At 47.5% G+C, this 16583-nt stretch overlaps 1 protein-coding gene across 10 annotated transcripts in view; it reads right to left on the reverse strand.

Moving 5' to 3' along the window:
* AZIN2 (antizyme inhibitor 2) overlaps window positions 1–16583 on the reverse strand; it is a 43947-nt gene that overhangs the window by 17194 nt on the left and 10170 nt on the right. For 6 of the 10 annotated variants that reach the window (XM_069574730.1, XM_069574737.1, XM_069574732.1 and 3 more), the window contains 5 exons: window positions 11702–11874; window positions 10579–10713; window positions 8537–8702; window positions 4188–4350; window positions 2667–2779 (listed from right to left, as the gene is read on the reverse strand). In XM_069574730.1, the coding sequence (XP_069430831.1) occupies window positions 2667–2779; window positions 4188–4350; window positions 8537–8702; window positions 10579–10713; window positions 11702–11874 (750 nt within the window). Of the gene's footprint in view, window positions 1–2666; window positions 2780–4187; window positions 4351–8536; window positions 8703–10578; window positions 10714–11701; window positions 11918–16583 lie in introns of all 10 variants that reach the window. The other 4 variants (XM_069574740.1, XM_069574739.1, XM_069574736.1 and 1 more) reach the window with 2 other exon arrangements.

The raw sequence follows: 16583 nt of genomic DNA on the forward strand, positions 1-16583 counted from the left end.
TAAAGAAGGCTTTATACTTGTCAAAGAAGCAAAAATGAAAGACTGAGGTATACCGTTTCAGATAAATTAGCCAACAAGAAAAAGGTCACAGTGTGTAATGCTGGTGAGCTTATTGTGAAATAGCACTACTGGTAATAATTCATATTAGTCCAAGCATGGAGGAAAACAGCCTAACAATACATATCAAGAGGAATAAAAACACTCAAATCCTCTTGCTCAGTAACCCTATTCCAGAGACTCACCATAAGAAAATGGTTTTTAAAAGGGACTATACTTTAAGGATGTACATTGAGCCAGCTATACAGAGACTAACAAAGAACAATTTTTTGACAGAGGATACTCAAAGAAACATGAATAACAAAAAATTAGCAACGCCTAAATGCTAATGAAGACATTTTACAAGGAGGCAGCGATTTTACAGGGAGACAATCATTTTATAGGAAAGTAGTTCCGAGTTTAGTCTTTAGCAACAGAGAGATACTCAAAGATGAATAAGACATGAACCCTACCCCAAGGGTCTACAGTTTAAAGAGCTGCCATTTATTAACTGTGTGACTTTGAGTAAGTTCCTTCACCTCCCTATGCCTCAGTTTTCTCACCTGTAAAATCAACTATAAAAACCATTTATAAGGGAATATCTGAACACTCACTAGATGACAAGGGATACTATGGAACTGCTCCGCTTTTAGTCTGATGATGACACTGTGTTTCTTAAGTCCTTATCTTTTAGTTGTTAAGCACTAAAATATTTTTGAAGAAAACGCAGTAACGTTTGCTCTGTACTCTTTGTACTTTTCTCATGACGTTGTTGTAGTCTGTGTACTTCTCTGTGTGTGTGTCACACACACACGTTTCTACGCAGCAAGATTGTATTTCCAAGGCACAAGCAATCCTTCCTTACCTACTACCTTCTGCAGACCTCAGTGCATGTGGAAGGTGCTCAAATATTTGTTAAATTAAACAACAAACAAAAAAAGGCCACACATATTCCAATGATGAGAAAAATACCCTGAAGCAAGGATTATGTTTAACACAACTTTTTCTACCTGAGGTCCAAAATCAAAGTCCATGGGCACAAAGAACAGGGTAGAAAGCTGCCGTCCTGGCTGGTGAGGGGGCACCTTCCTTGGGGAGGAGAGTGCAGATGCCCTGGCCGGGCTGGGCCCTCCCAACACACTCCTAGCACAGCCGGAGCCCATTTCCTAGGTGTGTTGCCATCTACTCAGTCGCCAAGGCCACACTGCGGCCCCACCCTGGGTATGGTCTCCTAAGCAGTGGGCAGCTCGAAGAAGAAACCCGGGCACCCCCAGAGGAGCAGCAGGACAGACCACTGAAAGAGGAACATCCTGGTGCCCAAGCCAGGAATACCAGCTGGCGACTGATCCGCCAAGCTCCTGGGGCAGGTGTGGGGCTGGGCTGGGACAACAGCCCCGCTCCTCGGACGAGCTGATGAAGGGAATGGGGACTGGGTCAGGGATGGCCTGCAACAGGAGGCAGCGACTGGGACCAGCAAGGGGACTAGGAAGCGACTGCTGCCTGCTGTGTAGCCTGGGGCTTGGCTGGCCTAGGCCGGTCCTTCCCCTGTGCGGTAGGATGTGGGAGACCACAGGAATGCAAGCAACGCTAGTGCATCACCGTAGAAATCTGAATTCCTGAGCACTTCATCATCGGGGAGGCTTACTAGGCACCGACTCAGCTATGGAATGAGGACTCATCCAGTTGTGGAGGGTGGTGGGGGCCGCCTGGAGGAGGGAAGCTCCCTCTGCCTGCATAGGGGATGGGCAGGAAGAGCTACAAAGAGGAGCCCACATCTGGTTGACTCTGGGGGGAAAAAAAAGATGGAAAGAAAAACAACAGCACATACTGAAAGCTCACGGTGGTCTAGGTGCTGGTTAGGCACTTGAGCTTCCTTCCTGAAGCAGGACCACACAAAGGCCTGTGAAAATACAAGTGTGTCTGGTTTCTTTCCCCTCGTAGAAGCCCACTAAAGCTGCCAGAGGCCCTGGGCTGGATTCAGCAGGCTAGGAGGAATGTTCTATCTATCCCTATTCCCTTGTTAACATGGAAAAACTCAATAAAATGAATTCTTAGAGACTTCCCTGGTGATCCAGCGGTTAAAGGTCTGCCTTGCAATGCAGGGGATGCAGGTTCGATCCCTGGTCAGGGAACTAAGATCCCACATGCTCTGGGGACATGAAGCCCACGCAGCACAATGAAGACCGAGCCCACGAGCAGTGATCAGAGATGGATGTCAAGATAGACTCAGGAAGCTCAAAAACAGGAAACCAAATGGACAATTGCTAGAGTTAGATTGCCTAAAATATTATATGGTCATCAAGAAGCATGTTGTTAAAGATTCGTGAATGGCATGGAAAGAGTCACACCCCATATGAAGTGAAAAACAATCAGGTTACAAACGAATATGATCCCAACTTTATGGGGGAAAAGTATAACACATTTTTTAAAAGACTGAAATCTAAATATTCAAGGGGTCTATCTCTACGTGGTGGAATTAGGGGTGATAAGCTTCTTCACTCTTAGTGTCTGCTTTCTCCAACGAATATGTTTTACTTTTTCAAAATTAGATAACAACACACACCAAAAAAAAAAAAAAAAGTATAAATGAACCAACCCAATTGAAAACAGGCCCAGCAGGGCAGGCTCACCTTCTGCAGGATGGGGGCAGGGCAGGTGCTGTCAAACAGGACTGAGCTGAAGACTCCATACACGCCCTCACTGAGGTGGTACACGATGCTCTTGGGGGAGGAACCGGTTTCCTCTGCAGGGAGAGGAGGGGTTGGGGGGGGGCACAAGCAAATGTGAGGGGGTGGGACAACGGCGGGCTCAGCAAGCAGACAGGAGGGTTGCCCCCTCCTCAGCTACGGGGCGGCTCCTGCCTCCTCCTGTGTTCATGGCTGGGTTGGAAACACCTTTGCAGCTGAGCAACCCTGCCTAGGACACACTCCAGGCTTGCATCTGAGCCCCTCGATGCCCCAGCAAAGGCTGAAAAGCAGCCCACCAGAACTCAAGACCCCGAGAGACTGAGTCAGCAGCTCAGAAGTACACACAGTGGGGCAACACATGAGCTGGAATGAGAAGTCGGGTCTCCAGGCTGGACTGCTGCTGCTGCTGCTAAGTCACGTCAGTTGTGTCCGACTCTGTGTGACCCCTTAGATGGCAGCGCACCAGGCTCCCCTGTCTGTGGGATTCTCCAGGCAAGAACACTGGAGTGGGTTGCCATTTCCTTCTCCAATGCATGAAAGTGAAAAGTGAAAGTGAAGTCGCTCAGTCATGTCCGACTCTTAGCGACCCCATGGACTGCAGCCCACCAGGCTCCTCCATCCATGGGATTTTCCAGGCAAGAGTACTGGAGTGGGGTGCTCAACGCCACGGACTGTAGCCCGCCAAGCTCCTCTGTCCATGAGTCAGCCTAGCCTGGACTTGAACCCTGGCGCTGCCCCCTTCTCAGCTGTGTGACCTTGTGTGAGTGACCCATCCTCTTCACGCCTATGTTCTGTAGTCTGCAAAATGGGCTTAGATCAGTATAAGTGGTTGTCAATTATTTTCATTATGTTATGAGAAGCAGTAGGATGAGTAAGAGCCTGGACTCTGGAAAGAAGACAAACATGAGGTCAAATGCAGGGTTCACCACTTACTAGCTCTTAAGCAATTCACCTGTATTCTGTCTGGCTCTCAGTTTCCTCATCTGCACTATAAAATGTGTGCTCAGTCATGTCCAACTCTTTGCAACCCCATGCGCTGTAGCCTGCCAGGCTCCTCTGTCCATGCAATTTTCCAGGCAAGAATACTACAGTGGGTTGCCATTTCCTTCTCTAGGGAATCTTCCTGACCCAGGGATCAAACCTGTGTCTCTTGCATCTCCTGCACTGGTAGGCAGATTCTTTACCACTGCGCCACATAGGAAACCCATATACAATAGGTTTAATAAAGTATCTGTTCTCCCCAAAGTTGCTTTGATCTCAATCTTCATAAAATATAAACATGCATAGGGGAAAAAAAAGCTGCTAAAAGAGTGTCTTGGGGGTGAGGAGACATGACGGTAAATTTCCCTAAAGAAGGAGCCAGTCTTCAGATTTCCCCCACCGTCTAAAATCAAACCCAGCTCACCCAACAACCATCCTTGGCTTTAGGGAAGAACGGGCCTCCACTGCCCACCTGGCACCTACCCTCCCTGCCTGGCTGATCCAGAAGAACCTCCTTCTTGGCGATGATGCTGATAGCCAAGGTGAAGGCTGAGGTCACGTAGTAGCGCCCCAGCTTGGCAAGGATGTCCACACCACAGCCCTCTGGGAAGTATAGGTCCAAGGCTGAGTTGATCACAGAAGCAATCTGAGGGTACAGAGACAATTACATGTTTGAAATGTGGGGTTTATGCTGGAGACTAGCTACAGCTCCAAGTCTTACTTCTTGAAAGCAGCTTTGATTTCAGGAAGCAGAACTTGGCAGCTGCTAAAACTCCAGCTGGTAATCACAGATAGCTGGCCAAGGCAGGCAAGCACAGATGGAGCAGGGTCAAGACCCTTACCCTTGAAAATCACCCTTCAATGCCCCCCACAATGGAAAAAGGAACTTTTAATCTAACAGTTGGTACTCAGATGACAGAATCTGTGATGCAGATCTTTCTTTCCTGAGTAACCAGTATGCTAAACAACACATTTTCATAGACAAGACAGAGAAGGAAAAAGAAGATAAAAGTCACCCCTAATTCTAACCCCAGATTAACCTATTCAATGCTAATTTATTGGAAACACTCCTTTAATTCCTTTTTATACAAACCTGAAAATCTGATTTTTTATTATAAACATAATAGGGCTATAAGTATACAGGTTTTTATAACCTGCTTTACTCAGTACATTGAATGATCTCTCCATGTATGTCAGTTCAGTTTAGTCTCTCAGTCGTGTCCGACTCTTTGCGACCCCATGAATCGCAGCACCCCAGGCCACCCTGTCCATCACCATCTCCCGGAGTTCACTCAAACTCACGTCCATCAAGTTAGTGATGCCATCCAGCCATCTCATCCTCAGTCGTCCCCTTCTCCTCCTGCCCCCAATCCCTCCCAGCATCAGAGTCTTTTCCAATGAGTCAACTCCTCGCATGAGGTGGCCAAAGTACTGGAGTTTCAGCTTTAGCATCATTCCCCTCCAAAGAAATCCCAGGGTTGATCTCCTTTAGAATGGACTGGTTGGATCTCCTTGCAGTCCAAGGGACTCTCAAGAGTCTTCTCCAACACCACAGTTCAAAAGCATCAATTCTTTGGCGCTCAGCTTTCTTCACTGTTCAACTCTCACATCCATACATGACCACTGGAAAAACCATAGCCTTGACTAGATGGACCTTAGTTGGCAAAGTATGACTCTGCTTTTGAATATACTATCTAGGTTGGTCATAACTTTTCTTCCAAGGAGTAAGCGTCTTTTAATTTCATCCCTGCAGTCACCATCTGCAGTGATTTTGGAGCCCAAAAAGATAAAGGCTGACACTGTTTCTACTATTTCCCCATCTATTTCCCATGAAGTAATGGGACTGGATGCCATGATCTTCGTTTTCTGAATGTTGAGCTTTAAGCCAACTTTTTCGCTCTCCTCTTTCACTTTCATTAAGAGGCTTTTTAGTTCCTCTTCACTTTCTGCCATAACGATGGTGTCATCTGCATATCTGAGGTTATTGATATTTCTCCCAACAATCTTGATTCCAGCTTGTGCTTCCTCCAGTCCAGCGTTTCTCATGATGTACTCTGCATATAAGTTAAATAAGCAGGGTAACAATATACAGCCTTGACGTACTCCTTTTCCTATTTGGAACCAGTCTGTTGTTCCATGTCCAGTTCTAACTGTTGCTTCCTGACCTGCATATAGATTTCTCAAGAGGGGTTCAGTTGGTCTGGTATTCCCATCTCTTTCAGAATTTTCCACAGTTTATTGTGATCCACACAGTCAAAGGCTTTGGCTTAGTCAATAAAGCAGAAATAGATGTTTTTCTGGAACTCTCTTGCTTTTTCGATGATCCAGCGGATGTTGGCAATTTGATCTCTGGTTCCTCTGCCTTTTCTAAAACCAGCTTGAACATCTGGAAGTTCATGGTTCACGTATTGCTGAAGCCTGGCTTGGAGAATTTTGAGCATTACTTTACTAGCATGTGAGATGAATGCAATTGTGCGGTGGTTTGAGCATTCTTTTGCATTGCCTTTCTTTGGGATTGGAATGAAAATTGACCTTTTCCAGTCCTGTGGCCACTGCTGAGTTTTACAAATTTGCTGAGATATTGAGTGTAGCACCCTCACAGCATCATCTTTCAGGATTTGAAACAGCTCAACTGGAATTCCATCACCGCCACTAGCTTTGTTCGTAGCGATGCTTTCTAAGGCCCACTTGACTTCACATTCCAGGATGTCTGGCTCTAGGTGAATGATCACACCATCATGATTATCTTGGTTGTGAAGATCTTTTTTGTACAGTTCTTCTGTATATTCTTGCCACCTCTTCTTAATATCTTCTGCTACAATTTCTGTCCTTTATCGAGCCCATCTTTGCATGAAATGTTCCCTTGGTATCTCTAATTTTCTTGAAGAGATCTCTAGTCTTCCCCATTCTGTTGTTTTCCCCTATTTCTTTGCACCGAATGCTGAGGAAGGCTTTCTTATCTCTTCTTGCTATGTAAATGTATATAAATCTATGTAAATTCTTTTCCCATAAGAATATACCATAATTTACTCAAGGACCTCAAACAGAGGCTCTGTGACAATCTAGAGAATTGGGAGGTTCAAGAGGGAGGGAACATATGTATACCTATGGCTGATTCATGTGGATATTTGGCAGAAAACAAACTTCTGTAAAGCAATTATCCTACAGTTAAAATAACTTTTTTAAAGTAATTAAAGAGAAAGATTTAAAAATAAAAATATTTTAATAAATCTTATTTGCATTTACCCAGAAAATACACTGGTATCATTGCCATATGATAAAATATTTTTATAAAAACATTTTTATAAAAAACTATATCTTTATAAAAGTAAAAATATTTTACATAAAAAGAAAGAATATACTGTAATTTAGCCAATCCCTGAGCGACTTCACTTTCACTTTTCACTTTCATGCATTGGAGAAGGAAATGGCAACCCACTCCAGTGTTCTTGCCTGGAGCATCCCACGGACGGGGTGAGCCTGGTGGGGTGAGCTGTCTATGGGGTCGCACAGAGTCGGACACGACTAGAGCGACTTAGCAGCAGCAGCAGCAGTGTTAGTTGGACCAGGAAAGTCCACTGAACTTCAGTTATGAAGAATGTTGCAATGCTCATCTTTGAAGCTAATTTTTTTTATCCGTCACAGATTATTTTCTTAAATTCAGTTCCAAGATGTGAATAGTCTAGAACGAGGCATTTACTAAGGAAAAGCACCCCCTAGTGGTTCCAGTGGGGATTGCTATGATACATTTTTCCTGATTTAATCTTGGCACCCAGTCCCATCACTTCGTGGCAAATAGATGGGGAAACAGTGGAAACAGTGACAGACTTTTTTTGGGGGGGGGGGCTCCAAAATCACTGCAGATGGTGACTGCAGCCATGAAATTAAAAGACACTTACTTCTTGGAAGGAAAGTTATGACCAAAAGAGCAGAGACATTACTTTGCCGACAAAGGTCCGTCTAGCCAAGGCTATGGTTTTTCCAGTAGTCATGTATGGATGTGAGAGTTGGACTATAAAGAAAGCTGAGTGCCGAAGAACTGACGCTTTTGAACTGTGGTGTTGGAGAAGACTGTTGAGAGTCCCTTGGACGGCAGGGGGATCCAACCAGTCCATCCTAAAGGAAATCAATCCTGAATACTCATTGGAAGGACTGATGTTGAAGCTGAAACTCCAATACTTTGGCCACCTGGTGCAAAGAACTGACTCATTTGAAAAGACCCTGATGCTGGGAAAGATTGAAGGCAGGAGGAGAAGGGGATGACAGAGGATGAGATGGTTGGATGGCATCATTGACTCAATGAACATGAGTTTGGGTAAACTCCAGGAGTTGGTGATGGACAGGGAAGCCTGGTGTGCTGCAGTCCATAGGGTTGCAAAGAGTCGGACACAACTGAGCAACTGAACTGAACTGAAACTTGCAGGTGGGAAGGAGACAGATGGACTACAAGTAGACAGAGGGTTGGCTTTTCCTTCCCCTGCCTAACTTGATTTCTCATCATCCCATAGGAGGGTGAATAGGGCACACCCAGACCCTCAGAGAACTTTATAACTTATGCAGATATGGCCCGGTTAAGCCTCAAATATGTGCATGTTCAGAGTCCGGGCAGAGCTGGGTGTGCAGCCGGCCCTGCCATGGACTCAGGAAATGAAGTAGCTTCTATGAGCCTCAGTTTGCTCAGCTGTAACACAGGGTTAATAATGAGATAATCCAGGCAAAGCACCAAGCGCAGCACATAGTACAGGGGACCCACTCACAGGGGGCTTCCTAGGATCACTGTAACCCCCCCCGACCCCCACCCAGCCCAGCGCAACACTTGTGACCCCACTTACCTCTTCGAATCTCACTTTGGCGTCCTCCACTCCAGGGAAGCCACCACCGAGGTCCAGGATGTGCATCCTGTGGCCCAGCTCAGCACCCATTTCGAACACAACCCGGGCGTCCGCAATGGACTGAGCGTAGGCCTGAGGGTCAGGACAGCCACTGCCAATGTGAAAACTGGGGAAGAAGGAAGAGTCTCAGCTTACACACAGGACCCCAGGTGTCACCACTTCAGCCTCAGCCAGCAGCAGCCTTGCCCAAGCATACCGGATGCTGTGCCCATTTTCCAGATGCAGTGACTATGGGCCTAAAAGGTTGAGTGGGTTGCCAAGGGCCATGTGGCAAATGAAGAGTGGACAGGGGACTAGATCCAAGGACCTTTGGCACTTGGTGCCGCTCTCATCCCTCCACGCTGCCTCTGGGGGCTGAGCCTTCCTGGGATGAGGGCTAGGGCCCCAGAGTCAGCCAGAACTAATGTACATCTCACTCAGGAGTGTGGCCGGCCATGCTTCAGTTTCCCCATCTATAAAGTGGGGATCGGTTCAGTTCAGTCGCTCAGTCGTGTCCGACTCTTTGCAACCCCATGAATCGCAGCACCCCAGGCCTCCCTATCCATCACCATCTCCTGGAGTTCGCTCAGACTCACGTCCATCAAGTCCGTGATGCCATCCAGCCATCTCATCCTCGGTCATCCCCTTCTCCTCCTGCCCCCAATCCCTCCCAGCATCAGAGTCTTTTCCAATGAGTCAACTCTTCGCATGAGATGGCCAAAGTACTGGAGTTTCAGCTTCAGCATCATTCCCCTCCAAAGAAATCCCAGGGCTGATCTCCTTCAGAATGGACTGGTTGGATCTCCTTGCAGTCCAAGGGACTCTCAAGAGCCTTCTCCAACACCACAGTTCAAAAGCATCAATTCTTCGGCACTCAGCCTTCTTCACAGTCCAACTTTCACATCCATACATGACCACTGAAAAAACCATAGCCTTGACTAGATGGACCTTAGTTGGCAAAGTAATGACTCTGCTTTTGAATATGCTATCTAGGTTGGTCATAACTTTTCTTCCAAGGAGTAAGCGTCTTTTAATTTCATGGCAGCAGTCACCATCTGCAGTGATTTTGGAGCCCCCAAAAATAAAGCCTGACACTGTTTCCCCATCTATTTCCCATGAAGTGATGGGACTGGATGCCATGATCTTCGTTTTCTGAATGTTAATCTTTAAGCCAACTTTTTCACTCTCCTCTTTCACTTTCATTAAGAGGCTTTTTAGTTCCTCTTCACTTTCTGCCATAAGGGTGGTGTCATCTGCATATCTGAGGTTATTGATATTTCTCCCAACAATCTTGATTCCAGCTTGTGTTTCTTCCAGTCCAGCGTTTCTCAGGATGTACTCTGCATATAAGTTAAATAAGCAGGGTGACAATATACAGCCTTGACATACTCCTTTTCCTATTTGAAACCAGTCTGTTGTTCCATGTCCGGTTCTAACTGTTGCTTCCTGACCTGCATACAGATTTCTCAAGAGGTAGGTCAGGTGGTCTGGTGTTCCCATAGCTTTCAGAATTTTCCACAGTTTATTGTGATCCACACAGTCAAAGGCTTTATCAAAGGATAAAGTGGGGATAAAGTCCCAAAATTTTGGGACAATGTCTATGGAGCGTTTAGCATAGTGCCTGGCCGTCCAAAATCCAGAGCATAGAAAAGTTAAATCATCAGGTCCTAATTCTGGCTTCTTCCACATCCTCACCAGAAAAGCGTCAAAGACAAGGTGTGCCAGGATGACATTTAGCTTCAGGCTGGGGACACTTCCTGCAAAGCCAGGTCCCTCCTGGAACCTCCTGGGACAGGACCCTCTGCAGACTGTGGGGTTGGGGCACTGGGACACTCCAAACCTTCTTTCCAAAGGGAAGAAATTCTCAAATGGCAGAATTCCAGAACCAGGGACAGGCCTGCCTTGAGGGCCCTGGGGGAGGTCCCACACAGAATTGAGTAAGTCCTGGGAAAGAAGCAGGAGGCGGCGGGCATGGTGGGGGATGGCAGGGTTCCAGCACTCACCTCACACCTATCACCTCTACATGGTCCCTCTTGGCATTCTCAAGCAGGTGTCGGCAGGATTTCAGTGACGCTCCGAACTTGAGGCTCAGGCGGCTCAGAGAGTGGGAGTCCTCGGTGGCAATGCACAGAACCATCCTGAGGAGGGAGACACGGGGCAGCACCTCGGTGGGGGTGGGAGCCCACTTCCTCCACCCCAGCCACGTCTTCTCTAGTCTAGGGGGATGAACCCTCATGGCTCAGAGCTATATCCAACCCCAGAAGCCCTGGCCCCTTCCTCCCCCTGCACAGCCAGTCAACCTCTGAGTCCTGTCCAATCCACTCCCTAAATGTTCCCAGACCCTTCCATGGGACCCCTGCCCTGGTCCCGGCCTCACCAGTTTCCCCCTGGGCAGCCCTACTTCCTCCCAATCAGGCAGGCTTTGCCAGCTTCTCTTGTATGGTGGCGTGGAGGGGACCATTTTATTTTTTTAAACAGTCTTATTGAAAACGCCTGTATCCTCAATAAGTGAAATAGTCAAAACAGAAGCTGCTTTGGGTGAACCCGAGTGGTGCCCCTCTTGGCCCCTCCAGTGTGTCCAGTGACCAGGTGAGGGGCACACATGAAAAAGATGTCCAGCCCTGACCCCTTCCAAAGCCCATGTGCACTGGGGTGCCTGCCCTGTGACCAGCATCACTGACTTCTCCTTCACCCCTGGCCGCACATGGTATGATCCAGCCACATCAATTTCTGCTTATCCTGCAAACGCCCTGTGCTGCTTCTGGCCTTCATGTGCTTGCTCCTGCAGCTCCCTCTGATGCACTGTTTATGACCGCTCCAGATGCCAGTCGCCCCTGAAGGCCCACCTCAAATGCCGCCTCCTCAGTGGCATTTCCTGACCACTGCTCCTTCTGCCATGACTTTGACCTCTGTAATACCATGGGCTTTGCCTGGACTATAACCCATCATTTCTACCTCCACCCTAGTCAGCCTCTGGCATCCTGGGTCCAGCCCAGGAGTGCCTGCCCCAACCTCCTGTGGCTATGACTGGCTCCAGGGCAGGGTCCTCAGCCCCAACCCTATTTCACCTACTCCCCCCACTCTCACCCACAGCCCAGCCTCCCACCTGAGTGGTTCTCAGCTTACTTGGCACTGGGGTGGCTTTTCACCACCTTTGCCAGCTCCATCTCGTTGTCAAAGCTCAGCAGCCGGACCCCGTGCTTGGCAGCATACTTGATGTGTGCAATTTGCTTACAGGGATTGGCATAGATGATCTTACTGGCGGGGACACCAATATCCTGGACCAACTCCATCTCTGCCTGTGGGGTCCCAAAGGTGGTGGTGAGGAAGCGCCAGAGCCTGCTGGGCCCATGGAGGCCAAGGAAGCACAGATGAGGGGCAAAGTCATAGCTATGCCTAAGGAGGTCCATAAGAAATGGGCCTCACTTTTAGACAACAGATATACAACAACCAGAATTCACACTGATTCCCTGTTGACAAGAAGGGCTGCCACGTACAGCTGTGCAGAGGGTGAACCGCTCAACCCTAGGGAGGGTGGGGCCCCATTCAGAGAATCATGCATGCATATTCAGTCGCTCGGTTGTATCCAACTGTTTGCAACCCCATGGACTGTAGCCCACCAGGCTCTACTGTCCATGGAAGTTTCCAGCGAGAATACTGGAGTGGGTTGCCATTTCCTATTCCAGGGGATATTCCCAACCCAGGGATGGAACCCATGTCTCCTGTGTCTCCTCCATTAGTAGGCATATTCTTAACCACTGCACCACCTGGGAAGCTCCATTCAGAGACTACACAGTATATTGGTATGTTTATTACAACTTCCTAATGGTGAAGCATCTTACTCTAACAAAATCCATGTATTTGTAACAGTGTCTTCAAGATACATTTTAATTCCCACAAAGGCACTGTACAGATTCATGGTGGCCCTGAAAACAGACTTCTGACATATTTTCCTGGTAGATTTAAATGGATAGAAAATATCATTTGATGTAGCAGAAAGTTTGCCAGCTCAAGAGTCTTCTTGGCACAGGTCATCCCACATCCAAAGGCCGGCCCTGTGTGTGGCACTGTGCTGGCTGCTCCAGCAAGGCCTCTTCCTCCTCACCTTTCCAGAACAGTGCTTCACATGATTGCTGCATTAATGATACAGACAACGATGATGGTGTTGGTGAAGAAAGCAGCCACAGGCGCCTAACACAAGGAGGCACCAAATGACAGGCTTTACATAGGCCTTGGCAAATTTTTCCCATGAAAGGCCAGAGAGTAAATATTTTATGTTTTCTGAGCCAGTAGTTTCTGCATAGCTAAGCTGCCTTTGTAACACCAAGCAGCCACAGATAAAGCATAAGTGAATGGACGTGGCCGTGAGCCAGTAAAACTTTGCAAAACACACCATCCATAATTTGTCAACCCTTGTTTTAGATTCACTCTTATTTCCTCCTTACCATACCCCACCAGAGGGGTATTGGCTCCATTCTACAGAGAAAAAAACATCCTCAGAGAGGCCACATAGCATGTAGGAGGCAGAACCAACTTTCAACCTCAAACCTGATTCTCCATGATTAACAAGGAAGCAGTTTTGAAACATGGTAGAGACACAGGGCCATCCTTAGCCATCCTCAGTTTGTAACAAGACTGTATGTAATTTTAATGTATCAACTTTTCAGCATGAAGTTTTTCTGTGCATTATCTCATGTGATGTCTGTAACTATCCTATGAAATATTTATGGCCATGTCTTACAGAGCACGAAATTGAGTTCAAAGGAGCCCGCTTGTCTGGGTGACGCAGTCAGTGAGTAGCAGAGGGAGAATCAAAGGCCCCCTCCAGAGCGGAAACTGCCCTCATCAGAGCTTGCTTCCAAAGACCCTGCCTCTCTGCAGACACGAAAATGTGGTTCTCCTCCCAGCTTCACCCATGAGGTGAGCGGAAGCAGCAAGGGTAGCACTTTGGGGACCTGTGGTTGAGCTTTGATTATAGTTATTTAAATAATAACCATTGTCACTCCTTGACGGATTACCATACGCCAGTCATTGCATTAAATATTTTATAGACATTCTCATCATCCTCATAATTATCTTATGAGACAGGGAACAGAGGCCCTGAGAGGCCTTAAGTGACTTGTTCAGCATCACACGGCTTGCAGGTGGCACAGCTAGAATTCTAACCCAGCTAGAATTCTAATTGTGCGACTTTAGCTCACTGGATCTCAGCCACAGCGCTTCGGCGGAAAAGACGCCTTGATGCTGCCCTGGTAAGTGTCTCTTGCGCATCTATCGAGTCGCCAGGCTCTGTGACAGGTGCAAATGAAAGCAAAGTGCTGAGTAAAGCAGACAGGGTCTCTGACTGTGGACCTTTCAGACAGACGGGAAAGAAGGGGAGGAACGAAGGAACACTGAATAATGATAGGATTACAAATGGATAGGAGCCATGGAGAAAAAGTATGGGATACTAGAGAATGTGGGATGCAGAGACCTGGGTGAGAGGTGTGGCAGGCAGCTTTCTGAGGGTCAGAAATTTAAGCTGAGGAGAAAGTGTGGGGAAAAGGGAACCCTCCTAGCCTGCTGGTGGAAATGTAAATTGGTATAGTCACTATGGAAAATAGAATGGAGGTTCCTTAAAAAAACTAAAAACAGAGCTGCCATATATATGATCCAGTAACCCCACTCCTAGGCATATACCCAGAAAAGATGAAAGCTGCAATTCGAAAAGATGCCTGCACCACAACGTTCACTGCAGCACAGTTTATAACAGTCGAGGCATGGAAGCAACCGAAGCGTCCAGTTACAGATGAGTAGATGAGGAAGATGCGGTGGATATACGCAATGGACTATTACTCAGCTATAAAAGATGAAATCTTGCCATTTACAGTAATGTGGATGGACCGAGAGATTATCACAGTAAGTGAGTAAGTTAGAGAAAGACAAATACCATATGATTTCACTTATATGTGGAATCTAAAATATGACACAATGAACTTATTTACAAAACAGACTCAGACACAGAATATAAACACATGGCTACCAAAGGGGAAGGTAGGGGAGGGATAAACTGGGAGTACGTGACTGACAGACGCACACATCCATGCGCAAAACAGGTAAACAAGTATTTACCATATAGCACAGGGAACTACATTCAATATGTTATAATAATGGAAAAGAATTTTTAAAAATATATACACACACATATATATATATAACTGAACCACTTTGCTGTACACCCCAAACTAACACAACATTGTAAACCAACTGAACTTCAATGAAAGAAAAAGATTTGAGCTGAGCCCTGCAGGAGGAGTCGGCCAGGCTAGAAGGGAAGCAAAGAATATTTCTGGTACCGGAAGCGGCCTGTGCAGAGGTTCTGAGATAAAGCCACTCAGCTTGATGGAGGAACAGAGAATGCTGGTGTGGTCTGGGCAGGGTGACCAGCGGGGGAGGATGAGGTTGGAGGGAGGCAGGCAGAGCCAACAGGGAGAACAAGAAGGCTGCTGTGGATTTATGTTCGATGCTGCAGGTTGTGGGAGACGGTCTGATGGGATCGCAAGAGGGAAAAGGACATGGTCAGATGCACATCTTGAAGGCAAGGCCTAAGTGCATGTCACTCCAGACACCATGTGAAAACGGACAAGGGAGGGCCCGGAAGGACCTCCCCGGGAGACACGACACGCTGCACTAGAAAGCGGGGAGGGTGTGGTCTGGAGGCAGGGCTGGAAAGCTTGCTGATGGACGGCACGTGGGGACGTGGGGTAAGAGGGGGACTTCACACCCAGCAGACCTAAGGGCCCCTCTTGAAGGGAAGATTGTGAATGCATTTGAACACGCTAGCTCCAGGCATCCTGCAGTATCAACTAGGAGTCCGCCTGCCAATGCAGGGGACACGGTTTTGATCCCTGGCCCAGGAGGATCCCATGTGCTGCAGCACAACCGGGCCCATGCATCACAACTATTGAGCCCATGCTCTGCAAAGAGGTCACCGCAGAAAAGCAGTGCAACAAAGAAGTAGCGTCTGCTCCCCATAACTAGAAAAAGCCTGCAAAAGCAACAAGACCCAGGGCAGCCAAAAAGTTAATTAGAAAAAGAAAACTGGGGAGGTGGTGACATCTTGGGGATACTTGAAGCCATGGGAGGAGATGAAATCCCCTAGGAAGATGAAGCGGAGAAGGCAACGGCAGCCCACTCCAGTACTCTTGCCTGGAGAATCCCATGGATGGAGGAGCCTGGTAGGCTGCAGTCCATGGGGTCGCTAAGAGTCGGACACGACTGAGTGACTTCACTTTCACTTTTCATTTTCATGCATTGGAGGAGGAAATGGCAACCCACTCCAGTGTTCTTGCCTGGGAATCCCAGGGACAGGGAGCCTGATGGGCTGCTGTCTATGGGGTTGCAGAGTCGGACACGACTGAAGCGACTTAGCAGCAGTAGCAGCAGGAAGATGAAGAGTTTATAAAAGAAGGGAGCCTGAGCTGGAATCCAGAGGAACAATTCCAGCTAGAGCGAGGGGCAAGCTGGCATAGGACTGGCAGAGAGGGAAGAGACAGCATCTCCAGAAGAGGCAGGACAATGCAGAGGTTACTATGCCATTCCTGCCAAGGTAACCCTGTCTTACAGTTCACAACTGAGCAGGAGACGCCTACACTGTCAGAGGCCTCAGACTTCGCTGTCAGACTTCACTTTGCTGTGCTTCACAGATATTGGGGTTTTTCTTTAAAACTGATAGTCTGTGGCAACCTTGCGTGACGCAGGTCTACCGGCACCATTTTTCCAACAGCGTTTGCTCACTTCACCTCTCTGTGTCACATTTGAGTAATTCTCTGGATATTTCAGACTTCTGCAGTGTGACTGTATCTGTTATGGTGATCTGTGATCAATGATCCTTGATGTGACTTTGCCATTGTTTTAGAGTGCCATGAACCACGCCCATAAGAGATGATGAACTTAATGGATAAATGTTGTGTGTTCTGATGGCTCCACCCACTAGCCATTCCCCAGCTCTCTCTCCCTCTTTTTGGGT

The sequence above is a fragment of the Ovis canadensis genome, chromosome 2 (assembly GCF_042477335.2).
Source record: "Ovis canadensis isolate MfBH-ARS-UI-01 breed Bighorn chromosome 2, ARS-UI_OviCan_v2, whole genome shotgun sequence".
In the NCBI taxonomy this organism is placed as follows: Eukaryota; Metazoa; Chordata; class Mammalia; order Artiodactyla; family Bovidae; genus Ovis; species Ovis canadensis.